This window comes from Myxocyprinus asiaticus, chromosome 39, assembly GCF_019703515.2.
Source record: "Myxocyprinus asiaticus isolate MX2 ecotype Aquarium Trade chromosome 39, UBuf_Myxa_2, whole genome shotgun sequence".
NCBI classification, from domain to species: domain Eukaryota; kingdom Metazoa; phylum Chordata; class Actinopteri; order Cypriniformes; family Catostomidae; genus Myxocyprinus; species Myxocyprinus asiaticus.
Genome location: NC_059382.1, coordinates 17,172,621 through 17,192,821, shown reverse-complemented (window position 1 = coordinate 17,192,821; position 20,201 = coordinate 17,172,621). Strand labels below are relative to the sequence as shown.

Sequence of the window (20,201 nt, the reverse complement as noted above, 5' to 3'; positions counted from 1 at the left end):
CCAAAAATAAAAGAATGTGAAAATAAAAGTGGAGATTTACAATAAAAAAGGACTTAAATATTGATCTGTTTCTCACCCACACCTATCATATCAAAACCTGAAGACATGGATTAAACCACTGGAGTCTTACTTTTAAGCTCTGCCTTTATGTGTTTTTTGGAGCTTCAAAGTTTTGTCCACAATTCAGTTCCATTGTTTGGACCTACAGAGCTGAAATATTCTTCTAAAAATCTTTGTTTGTGTTCAGCAGAATAAAGAAAGTCATACACATCTAGGATGGCATGTGGGCGAGTAAATGATGAGAGAATGTTAATTTTTGGGTGAACTATTCCTTTAAGACCGCTATGTGCTATGCAAAACATCATACGCGCAAAGTCAGTGGGCTTGGCCAAGGAAGTTTTATATTTTCATGAAAGCATGCAGATCTCAACAGGACAAACTGGATGTAGGTTCTGCTTAATTACAGAGAATAGTACACTGATGAGCCAAAACATTATGAACACCTCCCTAATATGTTGTTGGTCCTCTGCGTGCCGCAAAAACAGTGCCGACCCGCCGAGGCATGGACTCTACAAGACCCCTGAAGGTGTCCTGTGGTATCTGGCACCAAGACATTAGCAACAGATTCTTCAAGTCCTGTAATTTGCGAGGTGGCACCGCCGTGGATCTGAGTTGTTGGTCCAGCACATCCCACAGATGCTCAATCGGATTGAGATCTGGGGAATTTGGAGGCCAGGGCAACACCTTGAACTCTTCATCATGTTCCTCAAACCATTCCCGAACAATGTGTGCAGTGTGGCAGGGTGCATTATCCTGCTGAAAGTGGCCATTGCCATTAGGGAATAGCATTGTCATGAAGGGGTGTACCTGGTCTGCAACCATGATTTGGTAGGTGGCATGCATCAAATTGACGTTCACATGAATGGCCAGACCCAGGGATTCCCAGCAGAACATTGCCCAGAGCATCACAATCCCTGCACCTGCTTGTCGTCTTCCCATAGTGCATCCTGGTGCAATCACTTCCTCAGGTAATAGGCGCAAACGTACATGGCCATCCACATGGTGCAAAAGAAAACGAGACTCTTTGGATCAGGCGACCTTCTTCAACAGCTCCAAGGTCAAGTTTCGACGCTCTCATGTCCATTGTAGGTGAACATGGATCATCATAGGCACTCGCTATGCAGCCCCATACGCAGCAGGGTGCGATGCATTGTGTGTTGACACATTCCTCCCGTAACTATCATTCAAATTTTCAGTTCGGACCAGACGGGATAGACTTCATTGCCCTCACGCATCGATGAGACTTGGCCGCCCAACACCCTGTCGCTGGTTTGCGGTTTGTCCCTTCTCAGACCACTGTTGGCAGGTACACACCACTGCTGACCGTTTCAGAGATACTCTGACCCAGTCGTCTGGCCATAACAATTTGGCCTTTGTCAAAGTCACTCAGTTCTTTAGTCCTGCCCATTTCTCCTGCATTCAATACGCTGACTACAAGAACTGTTTGTTCGCTTACCATCTAATCTACCCAGACCGTGACATGTTGCCTTGATAGGAGATGATCAACGTTATTCGCTTCACCTGTAAGTGGTCATCATGTTTTGGCTCATCAGTGTATATTTCATTTTGCTCAAGTGACACACAACATCATATATTAACTGTGATTGTCAGGGACATTCACTTTGGTACAGCAGCACCTGCTGGTGGAATCCTCAAACTGCAAATTCAGGGACTGAGTTTAGACTTAGCGCTGAGAATAGAAGATGTTCTTAGATTTCTTAAGTGTAATGACTTGTTTCTCACAAAAAAAGCAAATTAGGCTTTACGGCACTTCATTTACATGAACCTCCCATTTATTTTTGCGAATACATCCACAGATAGCACAGACACTTCCACATGCCCAGTTGCATGTTGCCCAGGCCTGAAAATTGCACTTAGATTTAGCGTGCTCACAAAATCGGATAAGAGATAGCACATAGTCGTAGCGCATATCGCTGCACCTAACACTAAAGTTCTTCCAAAGCAGATGTTGGCATTCTCACCTTGAATATGGCTCTCTCTCTTAGCAGGCGCTCAGGGAGGTTCTTACGAGAAAGTTCTCTGGTCGTCTGGAGTTCCTCATTCCAGTCTCTTGTCTGTCACAGAAATAAAAGTTACTTTAAAACCAGTGTTAAAATAAACAGAACATTCCATAGACAAAAAGGACGATTTTAAGACATACTTGGCCAGGTATGTGTTCCTCATAACCCAGGCGGGAGGTGTAGGCATCCTCTGCTCTCACACAATCCATGGCATGGTCAATCTGTGGTGCAGTCCAGCTGAACACTTGGAAGGGAGTGGCTATTCTTTCAAATGGATGTCTCTGAACCCTGAAGTATGACCAACATTTATTACTTATGGAATGCTTTGAAAAGTGTGTTTAGAGGACACATTAAATCAAGGGTTCAAAACAGACATTTCTAAATGTGCTTCCACCGATAATAATGGTTTCTACGCCCCATAACAAGATATTAACAAATGAAGACAAGGCTCTAAACATATGACACAAACAGAGAGTATAATTCCTATGCAGAGATCTATTTTTTTTATTATTTTTTTCCAACAGGCTACAGCCAGTTGAAGTGGTCTTTATTAGTCTTTTCAGGTTGTAAAGACAGGGTAATATGAGGGCATTACCTCTTCTTTTGCAGAGCAGTAAAGTTCTTCTTGAAGGCAGGACTAATCTGGCTCAGCAGTTCCACCAGAGAGTGGCTGAGGAAGCTGTGATTGGCTGGCTTGGGGTTGAAGGTATAAGTGGTGGACCTACAAGTCAACATACAACTTCAATATGCAGCCATATTCCTCAATAGGAAATCAACACAATCGACTCCAACTTTAAGCCAGTGCCACAATAGCCGAATTTTCCAGCTTAATCGCCGGCCAGGTGGAGGGATACAAAACGCGCATTAGGCCTTGTTCAGACTGCCACTAAAAATCAGATTTTTTGCATATCGAGATTGTATCCAGATGAGTTTTTGATAGTCTGGACAGCAAAAAACCATACGAAATCTGATTTTTCAGAATCTGATTCAAACCACATAGGGAGGTGGTTTCAAATGCATCTCAGTCCGGACGCTTTGGCTGCTCAAATCGGATTTCAAATGGTCTTTTGCGTCACTCTTAACGCGACACACAACGATGACGTCAAAAATCGGTGACTGCAGCACGGAATATCACAATATTTACCAGTCTCCTCCATCACTGAGTTTTTCTTGTGCGACGGAGGAGTTCTGCACCGCGACTGGACAGGGCGCTTATTTGAAGAGCGAGATGATGCTCCTCCATTTTTCCCGCATCTGTTTTGAAAGCATCGTCACATGGGTACACCTACATCGTTACCAAATAAACCCATGCAGATAGGTTGGTTATGTCTGAACGCGCAAATCTGATTTGATCAGATTTGGACAGTCTGCCTGAAAAGATCTGATTTGAGAAAAAATCCGATTTGCCTGCAGTCTGAACAGTCTCTCAGTGGGAGGTCGTAAATCACTTGACCGTCCGGACTCTCTGCTGAGTTCATGGCTTCAAAAACTGAAAAAGCACTTCAGGTTTGCTTGAAAAAAATCATTGTCACCAATTCGGGCTCTTACTTTGTCATCAAGTGACCAAAGAGCTTCTTTTACTATAGAACTGACAAGACGTTAAGCGGTTCTTAATGTTTTCATCGCACTCTGCGGCTTATCATCACAAATGCTGTTTGTAATCCATAGTGATTCTGTCACCAAGCGTTTTTCCTGCATTTTTCTCCAACACTAAAATGACTAATGAAATCAGAAAGCGAAGCCACAACAGTCTGTTTTTATTGAACTTCTTTACTTACTGAAAGCTGCATTTGGACATACGCATTCTACAGCAAGCCTCGAGGGGATAAATACACAATCACACACTTTCACAAGGTAAAATGACTCCAAATTGGCCAAAATAGACCAAATTTTGCCAGCCAAAATCGAGTTGTATGGAGTCTGCTATTGTGGTACTGGCTTAAGACAAATGTTGATAATTGTAGAAGCCAAGACGTTAAAGGTACAGTTGGCCCAAAAATGTTTAATCTTTTACCCACCTCCATGCTGTTCCAAACCATTTGACTTTTCTTTAGTGGAACACAAAAGGAGATGTTAGGCAGAATTTTAGGAACTGACAGCCTTAAGGGGCAGTCACACTACACTTCACACTCCAAACGCAGGAGGCCGGAGAGAATACATATTTTAAAGCTGCATGTTTTTATTGTTGCAGGAGTAGACAATATATTTTAACATTGTTTTAATTGTAGTATTTACTTACACCAGAAGCCCTCCCACATGACATCATATCCTGGTTCGTTGCATTGTCCGAAAAAAATTAACATGCTCAAAGCCTAGTGTGACCGCCCCTTTAGTCACCATTCAATTTCATTGTATGGAAAAAAGATGTAATAAAGTGAATGGTGATTGAGGCTTACATACTGCTTAACGTCTCCATTTGTGTTCAGTGCAAGAAAGTCATAAGGGTTTGGAACAACATGAGGGTGAGTTAATGACAGAATTTTCATTTTTGGGGGAACTATTCCTTAAAGCACTTACTGATTGAGGTAGAACCCACGGGTTGAGGCAGTGATGCTGACGTGTCTATCCTCTACAGTTACAATGTACAGGTACATGAGGTCTCCGTGCATCTTCCTGTTGCCAGGCGGTGGGTTCCAGCCACTCATGGTCAAGACCTTCAGGCACTGCATAGGCTGCAGACAGAAAACAAGACAAGGGAGGGTAAGGAACTCAAGTAGTCTGATTTGAGCAATAGCCTCAAAAACAATCTATGAGCTTACATATGTGTTTAGGAAAGCATCATTCTAGTGATTTAATGAAATGTCAATGTTATTCTATTAATGTCTGCTCCAGACCTTCCAGTCTTTATTTTGTGGTTGGAGGGGAACTAAAGGACGCTCTTTGCTGCCTGGCAGAATGTGTTCAGGTGGTGTGCAATCAATCTGCTCAAGTTCATTGCCCTTCTTCTTGCGTTTTCCAGTATCTGTTGGGACAAGAATGAAACAGTCATCAAATATAAGCTTCCAACCTAGAAAGCACTTAAAGGGATAGTTCACCCAAAAATGAAAATTCTCTCATCATTTACTCACCCTCATGCCATCCCAGATGTGTATGACTTTCTTTCTTCAGCAGAACACAAACAAAGATTTTTAGAAGAATATCTCAGCTCTGAGATATTCTCTTAATAAAGATTATTTTATCACTTCTGAAGATATAGATTTAACCACTGGAGTCTTATGGATTACTTCTGTTTCCTTTATGTGATTTTTAAAGCTACAAAGGTCTGATCACCATTCACTTGCATTGTATGGACCTACAGAGCTGAAATAATCTTAAAAAGTCTTTGTGTTCTACTGAAGAAGGTCATACACATCTGTGATGGCATGAGGGTGAGTAAATGATGAGAGAATTTTCATTTTTGCGTGAACCATCCCTTTAAAGGGATAGTTCACCCAAAAAAAAAAAAAAAAAAAAAAGGCAGCATTTACTCACTCTCATGTTGTTCAAAACCTGTATGACTTTCTTTCTCACATGGAACACAGGAGGAGATTTTAGGCAAAATGTTAGCCTAAATCACCTCTCACTTCCATTGCATTTTTATTTGATTTTTTTTAGATAAAAATGGTTACTGAGGCAAACCTTCTACTTGAAACATCTCCTTTTGTATTTCACGGAACAAAGAAAGTCCTACACATTTGGAACAAAATGAGGCTGAGTGAATGATGGGAGAATTTGCATTAATGGATGACCTATCCCTTTAAGACTTTACATTCTTCCTATCACACACCTCCAAGGTCACCATCTGTGAAAACACTGAGGAAGGAGAGCGAGTTGCAGTCCACTCCGTTGTAGGCATCTGATGGGTCAAGGCTCTTCAGCAGGTCTCTGATGTGACGAACGTGAATGCGAGCTTCACGCACTGTGTACGGTTCTAAAGAATGGAGACACAAACGTGAAAGTCAGTAACCAAGTCTTACAATAGCAGTCAAAAGTTTGGACAAACTTAACTAAATTTATGTTTCACATTATCTTAAAAAACCTTTTGATCTGAAGGCTTAAGGCTGATTTAAGCCTTCTGATCAACCTGTCGAGCACCTCTTCAAAAATGTAAACACTTACGGTGACACAGACCACAACAACTGGGATTGGTTTGCTTTGTAACCAGAGACCGCCCCCCAGCATGACAAAAAAATCATCATATCCACTGATCAGTCATCGTGTCACATTGTATTTGGACTCATTTCGTTTTTGCGAGAATCTGTTTTAAAGAAGTTACAAGCGAAAACACGATAAGACATAAATTTACAACTCACAAAATCTGCTTTTTTTCTTAGGTCTTGTACTCAATATATATTTGGTTTGTGAGTGAAACAATATTTGTTTTGACCGTATGTTCGACAGAATGGTGTACAGCAGATAAGCACACTTCTAATTTGTCAGCAGATTAAAAAAACACATTTTAAGGGTTGGTTATTTTGCCTATAATGCATTGTAACAATTCTAAGCTTTAAAATGACAACCATTGTATGTTGGTCAAGCAAGTGGTTATTTATTAATTTGATTACTTTTTTCAGCACAGAGTGTCAAAGTATGCCACAATATTCAATTATTATTATTATTCAAGTGACTCAAAAGCAAGCATACAGTCTATGCCTGATTTAGTGTCTCATGTATAATAAATAATACGTACCTAAGTACTACATATTTTGATGAACTCATTTTTAATGCTACAATAATTTAATAAATACTTTCAATTCATGGATCACATTGCCTTTGTTTATATATTAAATATAAATTTTCTCTCAATACAATGACATTTTGGCTGTGTACACACAGAAAGACCCAGAAACACCAATGCAGAACTATAAAAGCAAACCACCACGCTGGACACTACGCGGAGCCTGCAGCGTAGTTTCCACGCAGAAGTATAAACTGGCCTTTATGTTTAAATGCTTGAAATAAGTTTTGAAGACAAATATAAATTGTGCCAAAGTATGAATACTTTTACAAAAATAAAGAGTTTATTAAACAGTTTTTGAAAAGGATGAGTTGCATACATACATGGCAACTCCGAATACTGCATAAAAAGTAGTGCCCGACCGATTTATCGAAATTCATACTGGAAAATTAATAAACAATGACCCCATAATTATCTCTTTTCAATATAACGTTAATCCTGTCCCTGACAACCATGTCACTCATGTTTATCACATCTGTTTGCTATGTTAGCCAACTATAGTTTGTCAGTGCAGTCAGTAATGTAGCAGATTGAAAGGTAAACATCAGAGCATCTATTTGCAGCTCAGCAGACAACGGTGCAGTGGTGGATTGTGTCTGTTGAGTGTTGATTTCACGCTACGTTGTTACCTAGTTGGTGAGACACAATGCTGGAAAGTAAATAAAGTCCATCTTTTACTCTCCGTGACAACGAGCTTATAGCTAACCACGTAGCTACTTTCATTGCTTGTCAGCTGAGTGAAAGTTAATGTGTAAACATGTATTCACCAAACTGTTTTGTTCAGGATTTGCAGTTTGGTACCCCCTTCAACCGAACAATTCCAGTCGTTGCATTTACAAAATGTTATATCTACAAGTCTGGTTTTGCACCGTTGAAAGTTTCCCCTGAACTTGTATAGCAGAATACGGTGTAACACCGCTGCCGCTGTTTATCTCTTGACTCAGCAGTATTAATATGGTTAGCATTTGACTGATACTAAACAGTAATACTGATGATTATTTAGCTATAATTTTAATTTATTCTTTATTTAAATGGTCTGCAACTGACTGATACTGAACATACAGTACTGATGTTTTTTAAGCTATTTATTGTATTTTTATTTATTCTTTATTTTCTCAGTGTTCATTTCTAGAATTTGTTGACAACGTATACTAATAATGGCAAATATTCTTTGATAAAAATATTTAAGAAAGCAGCCTTCTGAGTACCTTTGCACAGTCATATCGGTGCAAAATCCGCATAGAAAAGGTCCGTTTTCATTCCAGCTCAAAAATGCGCTATAACGGCCACCATATCGGTAACCGGTGAATTTTCCCCTCTAAAATCTGTATCGGTCTCAAATATCCCATATCGGTCAGGCTCTAATAAAAAGCATCCCAAGTTCGTTGAGAGAATGCCAAGAGTATGCAAAGCTGTAATCTAGGGAAAGAGTTGCTACTTTGAAGAAGCTAAACGAAGAAACTCTCTCTTAGTAAAGTTATTATTTTTGGTCACTAAATAACTTCCATATTTACTTCCATATTTGTGTTATTTCATTGTTTTGATGACTTCACAAATATTCTTAAAGGGATAGTTCACCCAAAAATGAAAATTCTCTCATCATTTATGCACCTTCATGCCATCCCAGATGTGTATGACTTTCTTTCTTCAGCAGAACACAAACAAAGATTTTTAGAAGAATATTTCAGCTCTGTAGGTCCATCCAGAGGTTGAGCTAGAAAAATTATTTATCCGTCACTTTGACTGACTGAGTTGTAAAATTTCCGTCATGGTCTATTTTTATCCGTCATAATTGTTTTAATTCTATAAGTACTACATTCAGGGTTGTAGCATCCGTTATAATGGCATATACAAGACATTGGATAGGTATAATTATATTTTTGACTCCCCAAGTGCAAGTCTGGTGAAACCAGGGAATTCTTGGGTGAAACCTGTCAATCAACCACTACGCTAAAATCTGGCTAAAACAAGATTTTTTCAACTTTACCGGTTCGTGCAGCTTTTAAATTAAATAACCGTCCGATTGGAAAATGCACAGGTTCACAGAACTTCTTCAATGTGCCTGGTAGCCTATAACAGTAAAGTCACAGATGAGAAGCACATGCATCTCTGAAGCTCTAATGCAGGTACTCCTCTAAAATAACTGACAATTCTGCTCTAAACATAGTCTTATGTTTGCACTTAGATTAAATGCAAGTAATTGGCTGAAACGATGTGCCGCTTTTTTGAGATTTCATTTTGTTACTATACTTTTTTGTGCTTTATTAATTAAGTGACACACTGATCATGCAGTAACACACTAATGTAATGACTAATATGCAGTCAATTATTCAGACCTCGCCTCGAAATGCGAACATAATTGGTCAAAAAACATGCATATTACCAGGTGTTAATTGTGATGACGCCTGTTAATACCAGGCAATAAACAGGGCACACACGCAGCCAGAGTGTGTGTGAGAGAAAGTGAAGTCAAAACTGATGCACTAGGTGAAAATATTTTCTTATTTTTCATCTGTCAAAATGACGGACAGCAACTGAAATTTTCTGTCAATCTTTCAAAAAAATCTGTAAGTGATGGAGAATTTTCAGTTAATGCAACTCCTGGGTCCATCCAATGCAAGTGAATGGTGATCAGACCTTTCTAGCTCCAAAAATTACATAAAAGAAACCTAGAAGTAATCCATATGACTCCAGTGTTTAAATTCATATCTTCAGAAGCGATATAATAGGTGTGGGTGAAAACAGATCAAAATTTAAGTCCTTTTTTACTCTAAATCTTCACTTTCACATCGGAAAGTCACATGTAGTGCCTGTTTAGTTTTACTTTCACTTTTAAAGTTATTTTTGGGTGAACTACCCCTTTAAATGTGGAAAACAGTTGTAATAAAGAATGAGTAGGTGTGTCCAAACATTCGACTGAAAGTGCATACTTGAGAAAGAACAACTTGATATGTACCTTCGACCACTTTAAGAAGGGATCCCTCTTGTAGGCCCTCAATGGACTTGAGCTCGGCGAAGTTGTCAAGTACATTGCCATCAAGCTGCAAGGAAAAGCAGGTGCGGTGACAGGTGTCTTCACGGTCCATCAGCACTTGGTGGATCTCCTGCACCATCTCTTGTGGTGACACCTGAGTGCGAACCAAAGATAGTTACAATGTTACAACTCATCTACCAATGAGTAATGAGTGGTCAGTGCGGGAACAGGGCCAAAGTGGCCTACCTGCAGGTCAAAAGGCTCAGTTCCTGGTGCTTGGATCTTCACAGTGAAGCCAGTGTCCTGAATTACAATCACTTCTTGTTCATTCGAGTCCTCTCCAGATTCTGCATCAGCACTGCCATCCTGCTTGGAGTCGGCATCCTCAGCCTGATCGTGACCACCATCCCCATTCATTACTGCTGTGTCACCGTTGTGCCCTGTTGGAAGAGGAAGAGGCATATGGAGAAGGATCAGACGAGGATAACAAACTGATCAAGCCAGTGACCCAATAAAAGTTGTAGCAATCAACTTCTGGAAAGATTAAATGGAGGTATGACTAATGCACATTATTTTACATTAATATTTGGTTTTCTTTGTTGTATTGTGATGTAATTAACATTGCTGTTCTGCTGATTTAAATTTGTCTCCAAGGTAAAATCATTAAGCTGGCGAAAGGCCTTTTCATACCAAAAGTGACGCGATAATGAGAGGCGAATTGCCGGCGAATGGCCCTTTCCCATAGAAAACGAAACGAATGAGCGCCGTTGGCACATTCACACCTTTACAGTAGGTGGCGCTAATCGACAAGCAATTATACCTTGGTACAGTAGGTGGCTCAGCGCACCTTTGGGCTGGTCTGCCCTCCACCCATGGCGGTCCATGAGAAGATAAGGTACTTGACATGCGGATCAAAAAGTGAAAACTGATTTCTCTACAAGCTGCAGCAGCAGGGCTCGACAATAAGGACTGCCCAATGGCCCAGGGACAGTGAGAGAGATTCGGGCCAGTTGCTAGAACTGTCACTTGCCCAATGGGGCCAATGCTGCATTTATAACATTAGTGCAAGCGAACAACAAGCGAGAGAGCACAAAAATTACACAAAGCGTACAAAATCTTCTAATCGATGAGCGAACGTGAGTATATTTAGCTTGCAAAGATGCGCAAGCACATAATATACTGGACGCGCCAAGTAGGGATGGGAATCGTAAGGAATTTTACAATTCCAGTTCCGATTCCACTTAATGATTCCGGTTCCAGTAACGATTCCATTAATTCTTTTTTTTAAAGAATTATTTAGAAATGAGAAATGCAATTCTTATTGCATTTACTTCCCTCTGCTGTCTGTTAATAAATAATGAGATCATTTCAGATTTGTAAAGAGCAGATATAACAAATCAGAAATAAATATAATACATTTCTTGTAGAAGGTGTGTTTGCAGACTTTGAGGCATAAATACAATCCGATAAATGATCCTTACTCCATTTTAAATAAAGGAATCTAAACCAACACGCAATGTGATGGCATATTTCATTAATTAATTTATTATTTTATAAAATTCATAATTAATTTTGAGTTTGACATTCATAACTTGCACATTAGTATAAGATTACTTGTATACTGGAAGCGCTGCATCTTTCGCACTTCAGATTCAAAAGAACCGGCTCATTAGAATGGTTCTTGTGGGATTGGACTATACCGGAAGCACCATATGTTTTGCGCTGTTGATTCATAAGAACCGGCTACTTTGAATAATTATTTCTGGAATAGAACTGTACCGGAAGCGCATATGTTTCACGCTGTAAAAAGTGCCGGCTCAAGACTCATTCGATTGGGAATTAAATACACTTGTAGAACTGTATGTTTTTACGCTGTAGAGTCAGTAGAGGGGAGCGCTGCTGCAGAGATGCTGGAAACACTGTTAGCGTATTTGAGGACAGTGTTCCAGCCACATCGGCGGAAAATTGCACGCTGGAGAACCGTTAACGGATCCAAAAGTCACGAAGATCATACGATTCCGAGATTTTTTTTAAAGAACAGAACCGGTTCTGAACAAGGACCGGTTCTCGGTTCCCAACCCTAATGCCAAGGCACAGTCGCGTGCTCACACAAGAGCATGCAGACACCGAGCACACTCTCCTAGAACTGTCCTCACTCTTTTCCAAGTGTCTTAGCAGCAGCTATTACCAATGTGTAGAAAATAGCAGGAAAAAAACTCAGTTAATGAATTTCATAGTGGGATTGCACGTCTTACACAACATTTTAAGTACGCCTATTCCCTCACATTCAGTGTTTTCATTTTTACATGCTGGTGAAAAGTAGTAATCCACACATTGGAACACAAGAAATCAACAGTTTCTTTCTATAGGACTGAAAATCCATGTCTCTCCGTGCATATGTCTCATCATCATCTCCGTGCAGCATAGACTGTTTAACGCACATGCGCTCTCGTAAAGGGAAAGAGTGCTAGTCCTGTGCTGCCTTCATGTGCTCAGAATTATCCTACTTCCCACTTCTGAAAGGGTAATTACGAGTATGTCGTGTTCACATGCTTTGTTGTCAGAAAGAACAGGAAACATGGACAACACCATGTTCATTCATACATACAGCTCTGGAAAAAAATAAGAGACCACTACAAGATGATCGGTTCCTCTGGATTTACTATTTATTGGTATGCGTTTGAGTAAAATGAACAATTTTGTTTTATTCTGTAAAGTACTGACAACATTTCTCCCAAATTCCAAATAAAAATATTGTCATTTAGAGCATTTATTTGCAGAAAATGACAACTGGTCAAAATAAAAAATAAATAAAAATGCAGTGTTTTCAGACCTCGAATAATGCAAAGAAAACAAGTTCATTTTTAAACAACACAAGACTAATGTTTTAATTTAGGAAGAGTTCAGAAATCAATATTTGGTGGAATAACCCTGATTTTCAATCACAGCTTTCATGTGTCTTGGCATGCTCTCTACCAGTCTTTCACATTGCTGCTAAGTGACTATGCCACTCTTGGCGCAAAAATTCAAGCAGCTCGGCTTTGTTTAATGGCTTGTGGACATCCATCTTCCTCTTGACCACATACCAGAGGTTTTCAATGGGGTTCAGGTCTGGAGATTGTGCTGGCCATGACAGGGTCATAAAAATGCTGCCAATTTTATTTTTTTTTAATTAAGAATTGTGGACAATGGACCAATGAATGGCCCAAAGGGAAAAAAATCCCTATTGTAGAGCCCTTAAAGGAATAGTACACCCAAAAATTAAAATTCGCTCATCATTTACTCACACTAATGCCATCCCAGATGTGCATGACTTTGCTGCCTCTGCTGAACACAGAAGATTTTTAGAAGAATATCTCAGTTCTGTAGGACCATACAATGCAAGTGAATGGCGACCAAAACTTTGAAGCTCCAGAAAGCACAGAAAGGGAGCATAAAATGAATCCCTAAAACGCCAGTGGTTTAATCCATGCCTTCTGAAGCATTCAAATCAGTTTTGGATGAGAACAGACCAAAATGTTACTCCTTTTTCACTATAAATCTTGATATCTGCAGTCTCCTTTGCAGAAACTGATTACACTTCCTAGCCTCAGCTAGCGTTCTGCACAAGCATCAATCACTACAAAGTGTAATCGAGCTTAAAATCATGAGTGTGCCTAGAGACGGCAAAGGATGCACAGTGAAAAATTAGTTACATTTTGGCCTGTTCTCACCCAAAAATTATTGGATCGCTTCAGAAGACATTGATTAAACCACTGGAGTTTTATGGATTACTTTTATGCTTAAAGATGGAGTTGCATAAAGGCTAGTGGATTTTTACCAGTAGGCCAGCCAACTAACTCATAGGTCAGCTTCAGAGGGACTGTGACTCACACACACACTGTACACAATACAGCTCCCAGAGAGCAATGTGGAGCTGCCATGGAGATCTCCACGGCAACTGTTTAAGTCCCAGATCTCGGGGGGGACAATTATTCCTGGCTTGCTCCATGGATGAAAGCTGCCTGACCAGTGGTGCAATATCATATGACTCAATCAAGCATTGTCCGAGGTGCTCACTTTAGCCTTATTGATTCACTTAGATTCTAGGCAGTTCTGCTGAGGCTGCATGTTTGGTCATATATTGAAACTGAATAACAAGACAAAGACTCCTGCCCTGACTGCAGTGTTTTCTTATGCCACAGCTGTATCGGCCATAATTCAGACTGGAACAGCGAAAAGGCTCCGTTTGCGTTTAATCAACTGCAGCTTGTCCTTGGTTCTCCTCAATGGTAACAAAGAGTCATGGCTATAGCAACAAACAGTTGGCCTCACAGTCATACACTAAGGACCACAGGGGAGGGAGATCAAACAGATTTACAAAATGGGCCATGTTTAAAAATCCCCACATACAGTGACTTGAAAGTAGGGATGTGCAAATCTACCAATTTTTATAATCGACTAGTCGGTCGGTTGTTTGAACGACTAGTTGTGTTATAATGCATAATAGTGCATAATTAGGCTCCGTTAAGTCTACGTAACCCCAATCAGACATGTTTCAGATGGGTACATGGATGCGGAGCTCAGCACTTCAACATGGCAACTAACAGATTTTCAACAAATAAATAGGCTAAATAAGCATTACATCTTATTGCACAAATCCCTCGAAGTATGAAAAGAAATAAAAAAAGCTCCAATATAGTAGCAAAAATCGCTTTTGCGAATCCTGATTGCAGAACGATTTTGATTGCGAATCCTCGCTGCGCATTCACAAGTGCAGAACTGCAAGATAATATGGTGGGTAGTGCCTGACCGATTTATCGGATGGCCGATATTATCGGCCGATATTAGCATTTCACAGATATATCTGTATCGCCGTATATATTTTCCGATATGCGCAGATATGAAAACATTTTCTTTTTTCAGAACATATAATGCAGAAAACAATGCTTGGGGTGATTTAGAATAGTGTCATAACGTAGTTTGTCCAGCAGAGCGCACTCCGACTCCATTGTTTACAGAGCTGAGCTGACAGTGGTTCTGCAGACAATGTGGAGTTAAGCGGTGTCTTCACGGTAAGTTGCTAACTTGTTTCTGAAATGCATACTGGAAAGTTAATAAACAATGACCCCATCATTTTCCCTTTTCAATATAACTAATATAACGTTAACCCTGTCCATGACAACCATGTCACTTATGTTTATCACATATGTTAGCCAGTGCAGTCAATAATGTAGCAGATTGAAAGGTAAATATCAGAGCATCTTTTGGCAGCTCAGCAGACAACGGTGCGGTGGTGGACTGTGTCTGTTGAATGTTGATTTCACGCTACATTGTTACCTAGTTGGTGAGATGCAATGTTGGAAAGTAAATAAACAACATCCATATTTTACTCTCTGTTACAACGAGCTTACAGCTAACTAGCTAACCATGTAGCTACTTTCATTGCTTGTCAGCTGAGTGGAAGCTAATGAGTAAACATGTATTCACCAAACTGTTTTGTTCAGGATTCGCAGTTTGGTACCCCCTTCAACCGAACAATTCCAGTCGCTGCATTTACAAAATTTTATATTTAAAAGTTTTTCCACTGTTGAAAGTTTCCCCTGAACTTGTATAGCAGAATACTGTGTAACACCGCTGCCGCTGTTTATCTCGACTCGGCAGCAGTGAACCGTGAGTTATTGTTTGTGACTGTTTTGTTATTCAGTGAAATATTGCTGATGATGTTTTGATAAGCAAGAAAACTGTAATTTAGTACAATTTAGAGGTACTTGTACTTTACTTGAGTATTACCATGGCATTTTCTATTACTTACACTCCATTAAATTTCAGAGGGAAATATTGTACTTTTTCCACTGCATAATTTTTTTGTAACAGCTATAGTTACTAGTTCATTTTCAGATCAGTATTTTATACTTAAAATATATGATCAGTTAAAATGAACTTTTATCTCTACATTTAAAAAATACCCATATTAAAAATGCCCAGCTTAAATAAAATGTTCTTTCCTCCATCACCTAAAGATGGCTGAAAAGTGACAGCAAACAGTTAGTAAGAGGTGTGAATCTTCACCGGCCTCACGATTCGATTATGATTCTAAGGGTAACGATTAGTTTATAAAAACGATTCTCGATGCATCTTGTCCTTCAATTTCTTTCTTTTTTCAGTTTCTTCAAAATGTATTTTTTTCTCCCTATTTTTTCTCTTTCAGCTTTTTATTTAACAGCTGTTTTAAAAAATCTGAATGAGTCACATAAACTGGCCTTTTACATTCAGTATGTGCTGTGAACAAAACATGGAACATCCACAAGATTAAATAAATGGTTCTATAGTTTAAACGAGTATCTCAGTTTTTCAGTTTCTTTCTTTAGAACCTAAAAATCTCTTAAAAGCACAAGAAAAAAAATATTGGTTCTCCATCAAAACACACCGAATACTATTAATTCAACTGATTATCTTATTATTTTTAAGCATTGTAAATAATTTAATAGTATTTAATTATTTAAAATTAATCTATGCCATGCTATTCATTTTAATTTTTAACCACAACTGGAAGTTGCTGGTCCAGGATGAGAGATATATCTGCTTCTATGAGAGAGCAGCTGTCAGCTTCTCCTCTCCTCACCTGCATAGGTGATAGTAAAGATGTTTAAATAGCGCAGTTGTTGCTTCAGAAATGTATCAAGCGTCTCGTATGCACTGTTCCATCTGTTTGCTCTGCGAGTAGAAGATTGCATGACCCTGTCGCAAAAGCTATGATGGATTTCAAACCTTTATCATCAGGTGTGCGCACTGTCCTGACAAGCGAGTGACCGGCAATGACAAAAGCCAATGAAATGGAGAGCGCGCAAGAATAGAGAAAGGCATCGAAAATAATTACATGAAAACATCACCAACATCTCCCGAACTGCTGCCTCATCATTATTTTCTTCTGTATTTTCCCCCGTTGTGTGCAAATCAGTGCAATAATGGGTGCAAGCTCGTCTTTCATGTTGTTTGTTGGCTTCTTATCATGAATAAACTCTCCCATTGCTATGTGCATGGGTTTGTGAAAGAATTTTGTGATCTTAGTTTCATTCGGGCACAAACTGTCATGTGTTTGATACAGCTAGTCTGCAAACAGTTGCGTTTGTGCACTTGACTTTAGTGTATGCTCTTAACTCACGTCTTTGTTTCTACATCTGTCTTTGGCGTGCGCCACTGCTCTACCGTGATTTAAACTGAACTCAGAATCTATTCTGATTCTTTTGAGATTCAGAATCATTTGAGCATGAGTCGAGATGTATCGCTGAAACGATTTTTTCCAACAGCTCTAGTTAGTAAGGTGTGGGACTACTTCTCCAAAGATGGTGATGTAGTTGTATGCAATACCTGCAAAGCAAAGATAAGCCAGGAATCTAGCAAATCCAGTCAAAAGAATACCACCAATCTGTGGTCTCACCTGAAAGTGAGACCAGCTCAAAAATGAACTATATCGGCAATTGTACAATTTCCCCCATCTAAAATCGGTCTCAAAAATCCCATCTCGGTCGGGCTCTAATGGTGGGTACACATCTAGTTCACAACATCCAGCAGCTTAAAGCTTTTTTATTGCAACTATTTAAGCTGTGTCAGATAGAATCAGCAAAAAACAGCACCTCACAAATACAGGATAATTACTCAAAACAGAGGATTAAATGTTCCACAGTGATCGTCTTGAAATGTATTGCTGATGCAGCACGTTGCCATATGATCCACTGTCCTTTATCTAGCTCTAGATTGCCTGTTTACACAGAGCTTCTGTGATCTAAAATCTAATCATGGATATTCCATCAGGTGGTGGTAGCATTTAGCTAAGTATTAGGGCTGTTGACTTATAGATTGGAATTTAGCCCAAACTGGGGTCGACAGAGATCCCACAGCTATGCCCTTAAGCACTGCACGTAATCCCAGTTCAGTTCTCCCTTCAAAGCTTGTCTTTAATTTAGTATTAAAAAAGGATAAATCCATAAATTTCTCTGTCCTATCTCCAATTTGATCTTATATACCACATTATTTATTCCAAATTCAAATAAATTCATAGAAGGAACACACACTCCTAAATTTAGGGGCCGTTTACACAACAACGTTTTCAACTAAATACGGAAAACTTTATGCGTTTTGGCTGTTCGTTTACACAACAACGGCGTTTTGGGGCCTGAAAACGCAAACTTTTGAAAACGGGTTATAAAGTGCAAGTTTATGAAAACGATGCCATTATCGTCTCCGTGTAAACGTACAAAAACGTGAATTTGTGAAAACAATGACGTCATGCGCACGCGTATTACGTGTTCAGTCTGTAGGCATGCCCGCGAGTACTTCAAAACAACACACGAGACATTCAAAATTACAATGGCGGACTACAGGACTGTGTTTGTGCTGCTCAAGATTTTGAGTATATTGATGCTTCTCCAGCAAAGTAATTGTAGTAATAAAGCAACCTCATCGTCAGTCCAGACAAAATTGTTCGATGCTTTCGCCATCACCTTCACTGTTTGCATTCACCGCTCTGCGGAAGAATGCTTATGTGCACAGGCACGTAGTGTTTCTTTACAAAGTGACATCGCCAACTACTGGCCTGGCATGCATAATACAGCGTTTTTAGTCCTTTTCGTGGATCCGTGTGAACAGGGATCGTTTTGACAACGTTGTTGTGAAAAAACTTTTCAGTTTTTAGTACATCGTTGTCGTGTAAACGTACCCTTAGTGAAATTGTTTCAGTTTTCCAATAGAAGAATCGACATACACTATATTGCCAAAAGTATTCGCTCACCCATCCAAATAATTGAATTCAGGTGTTCCAATCACTTCCATGGCCACAAGTGTATAAAATGAAGCACCTAGGCATGCAGACTGCTTCTACAAACATTTGTGAAAGAATGGGCCGCTCTCAGGAGCTCAGTGAATTCCAGTGTGGTACTGTGATAGGATGCCACCTGTGCAACAAGTCCAGTCGTGAAATTTCCTCGCTACTAAATATTCCACAGCCAACTGTCAGTGGTACTATAACAAAGTGGAAGCGATTGGGAATGACAGCAACTCAGCCACGAAGTGGTAGGCCACGTAAAATGACAGAGCGGGGTCAGCGGATGCTGAGGCGCATAGTGCGCAGAGGTCGCCAACTTTCTGCAGAGTCAATCGCTACAGACCTCCAAAGTTCATGTGGCCTTCAGATTAGCTCAAGAACAGTGCGTAGAGAGCTTCATGGAATGGGTTTCCATGGCCGAGCAGCTGCATCCAAGCCATACATCACCAAGTGCAATGCAAAGTGTCGGATGCAGTGGTGTAAAGCACGCCGCCACTGGACTCAAGAGCAGTGGAGACGCGTTCTCTGGAGTGACGAATCACGCTTCTCCATCTGGCAATCTGATGGACGAGTCTGGGTTTGGCGGTTGCCAGGAGAACGGTACTTGTCTGACTGCATTGTGCCAACTGTGAAGTTTGGTGGAGGGGGGATTATGGTGTGGGGTTGTTTTTCAGGAGCTGGGCTTGGTTCCAGTGAAAGGAACTCTAAATGCTTCAGCATACCAAGAGATTTTGGACAATTCCATGCTCCCAACTATGTGGGAACAGTTTGGGGATGGCCCCTTCCTGTTCCAACATGACTGCGCACCAGTGCACAAAGCAAGGTCCATAAAGACATGGATGAGTGAGTTTGGTGTGGAAGAACTTGACTGGCCGGAGGACTCACTGCCGTCCACCGGGGGAGGCGCGAGCTGGCATCCACCAGAGGGTGGAGGAGCAGTCCTGGAGCCGGCGAGCAAGTTCTTCTCTCTCTCTCCTCTCTGTGTGTCTCCGCTCGCCCTTTCCCTCTCCCCCTCTTTGCATTAAGCAGGTAATACCCACGACATTGCGCAATCTCAAGTCAATCGCTTGACTTCCAATCCTCCCTCCCACTCAGCTGGGTGGAGTCCAGCCGTATGCCACATTTAGGGTGTGTTGCACTGTGATGAGGAGGAGGGCATGGCCGGGCCGTGATGGTACAGCAATTGCTGGTTATCTGTGAATAAAACAGACTCATGTGAACTGTGGAAACTGGTTCCCGCTTCCTCCTATATCTGCCCAACCCGAACCTTTGTTATATTAAAGTTTATGTTGACTGTTCAGCCGGTTCCCACCTCTTCCTTGCCCATCCTTACACTGTTACATGCACCAACAAGGATTTATCTTAAATTTAGATTAAGTCAAGGTTTATCTGATAATTTTGTTGCACCAAACTTTAAACCTTGCTTAAAAATAATCAGGGTTACATTTTAACCATCGATTTGATACTGATTTAAATTTTACAGTAAATCTGAATTAACTTCAATCGTGTTGTTCCAATACTTTAAACTCTTATTTAAATCTCAGTTAGGGATTGACTTTAAACTTGCAGCTGAGGTGGTTTAAATAAAAAAAATGGACCTACAATTAAAAATGAATGACTAGGTAA

General features: G+C 40.2%; 1 protein-coding gene across 7 annotated transcripts in view; it reads right to left on the bottom strand.

Annotated features, from left to right (window-relative positions):
- LOC127430248 (clustered mitochondria protein homolog) overlaps positions 1-20,201 on the bottom strand; it is a 39,801-nt gene that overhangs the window by 15,092 nt on the left and 4,508 nt on the right. For 6 of the 7 annotated variants that reach the window (XM_051679907.1, XM_051679904.1, XM_051679906.1 and 3 more), the window contains exons 2-9: positions 10,019-10,212; positions 9,755-9,926; positions 5,848-5,991; positions 4,916-5,043; positions 4,599-4,753; positions 2,677-2,802; positions 2,222-2,369; positions 2,043-2,135 (exon numbers count right to left, since the gene is read on the bottom strand). In XM_051679907.1, coding sequence (XP_051535867.1) covers positions 2,043-2,135; positions 2,222-2,369; positions 2,677-2,802; positions 4,599-4,753; positions 4,916-5,043; positions 5,848-5,991; positions 9,755-9,926; positions 10,019-10,212 — 1,160 coding nt within the window. Of the gene's footprint in view, positions 1-2,042; positions 2,136-2,221; positions 2,370-2,676; positions 2,803-4,598; positions 4,754-4,915; positions 5,044-5,847; positions 5,992-9,754; positions 9,927-10,018; positions 10,213-10,592; positions 12,991-20,201 lie in introns of those variants that run through there. The other variant, XM_051679905.1, reaches the window with a different exon arrangement.